This window comes from Cantharellus anzutake, assembly GCF_015039405.1.
Source record: "Cantharellus anzutake strain C23 chromosome Unknown EI90scaffold_604, whole genome shotgun sequence".
Lineage (NCBI taxonomy): Eukaryota > Fungi > Basidiomycota > Agaricomycetes > Cantharellales > Hydnaceae > Cantharellus > Cantharellus anzutake.
Genome location: NW_024067554.1, coordinates 8671 through 14988, shown reverse-complemented (window position 1 = coordinate 14988; position 6318 = coordinate 8671). Strand labels below are relative to the sequence as shown.

Sequence of the window (6318 nt, the reverse complement as noted above, 5' to 3'; positions counted from 1 at the left end):
GGAGCGCTGTGCCATTGCTGGTTGTCCTGGGGGTCCCTAATTTCGGATCTAGCAGAGGGAAAGTCTCTTGGGGGGAATTCCAGTCGATTTCGGACTGAGGTTACAAGTTACTAGGTACATTGTATATAAGGAGGGGTCCGGAATCAAAAGGAACAAGGGTAGGACAAAAGGAGACAAAGGGAGATGGAAAGAGGAATAACACCGAGGGTCAAGTGTTTGACTCAATGGTGTTTCCCAAAGGAGGAATGAAGGGCCAAGGCCCAAGAAGGAAGGAAGGAGGATGGGAGTCGGGAATGGCTAGCTGACTGAATAGAAAGGAAGCAGCAGCCCAAATAGGAATGAGGGAGAATAGCGGAATTGAAATGGACAATGCAATAGTTGCAAGGTCCGGAGTAAGTCCGGAAAGTCCGAACTCGGAGGTTAAACTCCGGAATATTGGCAAACGTAATTAAATGGAATGAGCTAACCAATACAATGGGTATAAGCGGAGGTGGGGTCAAAGTCCGAGGTCGGAACTAAAACCGGAGGTTCCGGGGACGAGACGTGAACGGGATACCGGAGCGGAGGTCCGGAGTCGGGAGCATAGGTTTTGCGTACTCGTCTGGAAGGTGTCGAGGTTGGGGTCGGACCCGGAATGTTCCGGAGTCGGGCCGAAGGTGGTGTCCGAGCCGGAGGTGGGATAACCTCTTGGGAGTCGGCAAGGAGAAGGTGATGGAAGGGAAGTAGGGCTCCGGAAGTCGGAGTGCGGAGTTCCGGGAGCCCGGAGCGGAGGTCGGGATTGTATGGATATGACACTCCCATACAGTGACAAAGGGGCATTTCCCTTGGGCGATGAACCAGCACCGTTCCCATTTGGCTTCCTCCGCTTGAGAGATTGGGGATGTGGCAGAGAGTTGGGTTGAACCGAATTGGCACGCTTCCTGTTCAGGATTATTGCCTCGGCGGTAATCTCAGGAGCCTTCCCCTTTCCGTTTCTATCCAGATTCGCCAGCCTATCAACTCTAGGGTTGAACTTGTCGAAGCGCTTCTTGAAATGGTTCTGCCATGAAGCGACAGGATGTTTGCTGGTCCAGTGGAGTTCTGCCTTCTATGTGCATTTCGGCCCAATGGTGGGTTGGGGTGAGATTCAGGGTAAGAGTAAGTAAGCAGCAACACACACATCCTCACACATCCGCTTAAACACTGTCCAAGCAGTCCTGCTGCTGTGTGCGTTGCCAGGGATATGTTTGGGGACGTTGATCGCTAGCCATGCAAGCATCCGCTCAACCTGTTCATTGTAAAATGGTTTTGCTTCCTCTCTTCTACACACAAAACTCATCAGGATCTTACACAGAAAATGCAGTTACATATACCAAACCTGCGACTGGAGTTACTCCCGCTAGCCTATCAAAATGAGTGTTACATGTCGAAGGCCATGGAGAAAACCTGTACCTGTTGGGTCTGATCCATAGGGAGATTGATAATTTGAAGTATAAGTATGAATGAAAAAATTGTGATGGAGATAGACACGTGACCAAAATTCTTGTCACAACTGATCTTATTATGCCACAACCTTAGATCCCTTCACTGGCCCCTCTACATTCATACAAAACCTATCCCAAAATGAACTATGCCCTGGGCTATGTTTTTTTTCAAACACCTTTTCATTTTTGAGACCCATATCTTCATAGATCTCCCCAGCAGAGTGGGGGAGAGCCTGACTCCTCCAGGAGATCTTCATGTTGTATTGAAGCATTCAAATCTCACATTTAGACATCCAATTTTGGCCCTCAAGTGTCAAGGTTCCACATCCATTTAAGCTGGATTTCACAATTTTCTGACAAGGGTCTTTCTGTATTGTCACAAGTCCGTGACAGAAATTTCTGTCACATCTTTTATGGAAGTGCAGGGGATCATGTCGGCTACCAATTATTTGCACTCACTTTTGCTATCTCACTTGCTCTTGCTCTTATCCTGGGTCACTACACCATACCCACTGTCCACCATTAGCATCCACTATACCCCTCAGGGCATTCCGGTGCCCGTGTGTTATGGTTATTGTTCCCTTTTATGGGAAGCTCCCTTGTTCTAACGGTTTAGCCTTTGTTCCTTTGTGCCACACAGAGATGTATATAAGTGTGGTGTGTAGAGCTGAGTGTGATGTCTAATGATACTGTGATACCATACTCAGGCAAGTTCTTCTTATCATATCCTTGTATTTATGACATATCTAATGATACTGTGATATCATACTCAGAGGTCGGGCTGCAACGCCATGATTATAACAACATTGACATGCAATCAGAATGCACACATGAAAATATACATTGTTCACATCAAGACAATAAAGGAAGCATGCACCACGCATCACCACCCTGAGACCCAACCCTTCCTTACAGGCCCTTCCTCATTCTCAGTCCCCGATTGATCCGATCTGACCATGCTTGGACATCCTCCTGAAGCCAAACATCGATATATGGCACCATGCTACAAGGAGGTTGCTCTAAATTGACAAATACAACAAGTGCATCTGAGGTTTGGAGTTCCAACAAGTCAAGATAATTGTAGTCTCTGATGCCATTGGGCAATGCCTGTGGGAGGTCTGTTGGTCGATGCATAGAACGGGTCATCGTTCGCACGAAAGACCGAATTCCTGACAATTTCAGTGATGTCCCCAATATCAAAAACACGCGTGGTGAGGAAGATGCATCTTGGTCCAGTAATAAGCCCTTCTCTTCAGCGACTGGATCACTTTCTGGACCGTCTTCTGTGTAGACGATTTGATGGCAAAGCACACCAACATGTCTTTGGCACCTCAGTCCTTCTTTTTTCCGTCTTGCCACTATATGAGAAAGATCGAGAGTGTGGATAAAGGACAGGTAGCACTGAGTTCTTTACCTTCTTCAACACACTCCTTACATTCAGGGAACAAGCCCTTTTTGTATTGTGCAACATGGTGTGCAGTGAGCACACATGATTTAGAACAGATATTACATCTCAGTATACTATGGCATAACAAGCTAAGCATGGGCAGGCAGCATGTTAGGAGAGAACATACCTGAGAGACCCATGCAGGGTTACGTGGACCTGCCTGCCATTGCCGTCAAATAGAGGAAGACCTGCCTTGGAATCAAGATCATCCACATTTTGCGTATAAGACCGGCACAACAGTTTGAGCTGAGACAGGTGAACGAGGAGGCTGTGTGCTGTACTGGGTGGGGCTTGCAAGCAAAGCTCTGAGAGTCTCCCTAGTGTCTTGAGCTGTTCTGCTGCTTGTTCAGGTTGCTGCACCCTAGTGCGGAACACATCCCTGTAAGGGATACTGCCATCTTTGTTCTTGGTCTTGTAGAGGCCAGTGGCAGAACGGAAGTCCTGGAGAATGATTAGAGCTCTCTCATGCTACTTCTTTCTTTGCAAAAACAAACCAGGATCCCGGAGGCACATGAAACTCCTGCACCAGTGAGTGTGACAACCCGTTCTGGGAAAGATCGAAGCAGATGGAGGCAAACAATGGCATCAAATGAGCCCTTATCAGATGATTTTATCATATCGTTGCAAGAGGGGTTGGGATGTTGGATACAAAGTGTGAAGGTTTGTTTTTGTTTGTTATGGTAATATTAATAATGTTGATGGTCACATGTCACCAATCGGTTCCGATGACGGAGTGGGGAGGAGAGAAGTGAGGTTTGGGGGATTGTTCCTTACCTCTCCCAGTCGACGTCCCAATGTAGAGGCACTGGACTTGCACCAAGGGTTGTCCACTATTCCGGTTTTACAACCCCACTGATGACGGCGCCCCCGCCCCACCTAGAGTAATCATAGCCACGACCCGTCCCCCGACAACTCAACTCGATCTACCCCAAGCCCAGCGAATACCCGCACAGAGTATGTAGTACCGGAAGGAACCCAGGACATAGTACTCGACTCCGGAACTGACACTGCTGCTGAAGGGGGCCTAGTCGACCACCCAGTGGTTATCCACCCCTCCATAGGGCAGTGCAGCACACCCCAGGACCAACAAGCACATAATGCCTATACCCTCCCAGGCGACTTGGCTACAGAGTCCTAGGGGTCTTCAGCACACACCTATGCTTCAACGTATCAGACAGAGCCCAAGCAGCCTGGCAAAACGCGATGAACTACTCCGTTTTCCCTGCATGCAGAAGGCCAAGGCAGACGCTACTATCTTCATGAAGTGGGCCTTCCCTGGTTTAGCAAACACTCTCGTGGTCATCCCAGCCACAAAATTAAATGACCAGCAAGCAGACGAGCCACTTCCCGGGGGAATAATGATAGCAGGCCAAATGTACAGCAACGCGGCCACTCACCTCTCCAATCGGTTCTGGATCTCCAAGGCCTTCAGCTTCGCTGCCTACCCTGCGACAGACTTCACTGCCAATTGGCCAGCCGCCTCAGACAAAACCTGGTGCAGACCGGCACCCAGGTGGACCAACACCTAGCCAGCGAAGTCCTGAACATGCTGCTATGCCGTGAGACCATTAACCCAGCAGAGGACGGCCTAATCACCATGATTAGACACGGCAACGCCTCTACACACTGGGTCTTCATGGCCAATTCCCCCCCACCCCACCGACGTGTTCCAACACAGACAGTGGGGTAGCCGCGGCTGGAAGTACGGAATGGTATCACCCTTCCATCGCCACAGGTGAACTGCAAGTGCTGCAAGGGTAGAGACCTACCAGCGCCGGCTGAGCAAAGTCCCATTCTGGAACGAAGCATTCCCCCACAAAAGAATCAATGACCCCAAATTGCGAACACAAACCCCACCAACAACGCAGAACTTACTGCCACCCACAACCACGGACCCTCAACGAGCAGGGATGGCAGATGCGGCCGAGGCGATCAAGCCAATCCAGATCATCTCAACCTCCGGATAGTGCTGATGAGGCCCCACGATCTGTATCAGAAGAATCAGCCTGACCCAATTTGTGTAGTTAGACTCCAGGAAATGTTCTCGTTTCTGACCTTGGATGTATTTACATTCGTAATCAATTCAACATTCGCTCCCGTCCTCCAAGTCGGTCACATCCCTCGGCCCCAAATCACCCTACGGCGCAAAGTCTACATTCTTACAAGCTCCAAGGGCCCCTACAGCGTTCAACCACTACACTACAAGATGCCCCCACAGTACCAGCACCTTCCACCCCATATCAGGCGGAAAGTCAACAACACTGGTGAACTTAGCGCCTTCTCCAGCGAAGCTGTGGAGACTCTCGGTTGCGCATCTTCAACAAGCTCGTAAGTTGGTTCATACCAGTCCATTCACTCAAATAATGTAATTTCCTTACAGATCGTACACCCCCAATGCATGGACATTGGACTCGTTCGAAATTGGCCGTCGCCTTGGGAGGGGCGGGTTTGGACGCGTCTACATGGCTCGAACCAAGGAGGCTCCCAAGTTTATTCTCGCCCTGAAATGCCTGTACAAGGCTGAACTGAAAGAGGAACATGCCAAGGAGCAATTGTGTCGTGAGATGGAAATTCAGAAGGAACTGCGACATCCGAACGTCTTACGCCTCTATGGATTTTTCCATGACGAAAACCGGGTTTTTTTGATGTTGGAACTCGCACCGAAGGGAGATATCTTCAAGCGCCTTACAACACTTGGACGTTTCTCAGAAGAGCAGGGAAGTCAAGTACGTCGTTCAACTGCCACTGATATTCTCCAACTGATTGGCTATTTTAAGTACATTTCTCAGGTGGTGGCTGCATTGCAATATCTACATAGCAAGCATGTCATCCACCGTGATATCAAGCCTGAAAATCTTCTCCTTGGTCTTGATGGAGAGGTGAAGATAGCCGATTTTGGATGTAGTGTCCAGCAAACAGTAATCGGTGTGTGTTCCATCAATGCATGACTGCTTTGATTAGTATTGACACGACCCACCAGCCGGATGACATTCTGCGGCACTCTCGGTTACATGGCCCCTGAAATGATTGCAGGGGAACCCTGCACGGAGAAAGTGGATCACTGGGCACTGGGTGTCCTTGCTTACGAGTTTCTTGTTGGCAATGTACCCTTCGAAGCGAATAGTTTCATAGGTTAGTGTTCCCCATGCGATGAGTTATCCTGTCTTTGACTGATGCTATGTGACAGCAACATGCCAACGGATTGTGTCGGTGGACTTGGAACTTCCCAGTCACATTTCCCCAGAAGCTTGTGACTTCATCGAACTTGTGCGTCCAACCCACTGTTGCTTGGCACTCATACTGATTTGTTACTAGCTGCTGCACAGAGAGCCTGAGAGGAGGCCTCTTCTTAGCGATGCAGCGAGTCACCCTTGGATAACAGGTGATCGTTTTTCACCGGAACTTTAA

General features: G+C 49.2%; 3 protein-coding genes across 3 annotated transcripts; 1 reads left to right on the top strand and 2 right to left on the bottom strand.

Moving 5' to 3' along the window:
* Window positions 1–496: 496 nt before the first annotated feature.
* Window positions 497–1449, bottom strand: EI90DRAFT_3163541 (uncharacterized protein; the record flags this gene model as incomplete). The annotated part of the gene is made up of 4 exons (XM_039066285.1): window positions 497–1087; window positions 1160–1301; window positions 1358–1383; window positions 1432–1449. The coding sequence occupies 4 exons, from the start codon at window positions 1447–1449 to the stop codon at window positions 497–499; spliced, it is 777 nt and encodes a 258-aa protein (XP_038907289.1).
* A 923-nt stretch (window positions 1450–2372) lies between these two features.
* On the bottom strand, window positions 2373–3527 carry EI90DRAFT_2963584 (uncharacterized protein; the record flags this gene model as incomplete). The annotated part of the gene is made up of 4 exons (XM_039055460.1): window positions 2373–2800; window positions 2866–2984; window positions 3038–3351; window positions 3405–3527. The coding sequence occupies 4 exons, from the start codon at window positions 3525–3527 to the stop codon at window positions 2373–2375; spliced, it is 984 nt and encodes a 327-aa protein (XP_038907288.1).
* A 1421-nt stretch (window positions 3528–4948) lies between these two features.
* On the top strand, window positions 4949–6318 carry EI90DRAFT_3149327 (kinase-like domain-containing protein; the record flags this gene model as incomplete). The annotated part of the gene is made up of 7 exons (XM_039065577.1): window positions 4949–4972; window positions 5019–5095; window positions 5291–5636; window positions 5688–5835; window positions 5872–6042; window positions 6098–6177; window positions 6226–6318. 7 exons carry the CDS (start codon window positions 4949–4951, stop codon window positions 6316–6318), a joined length of 939 nt encoding a protein of 312 aa, XP_038907287.1.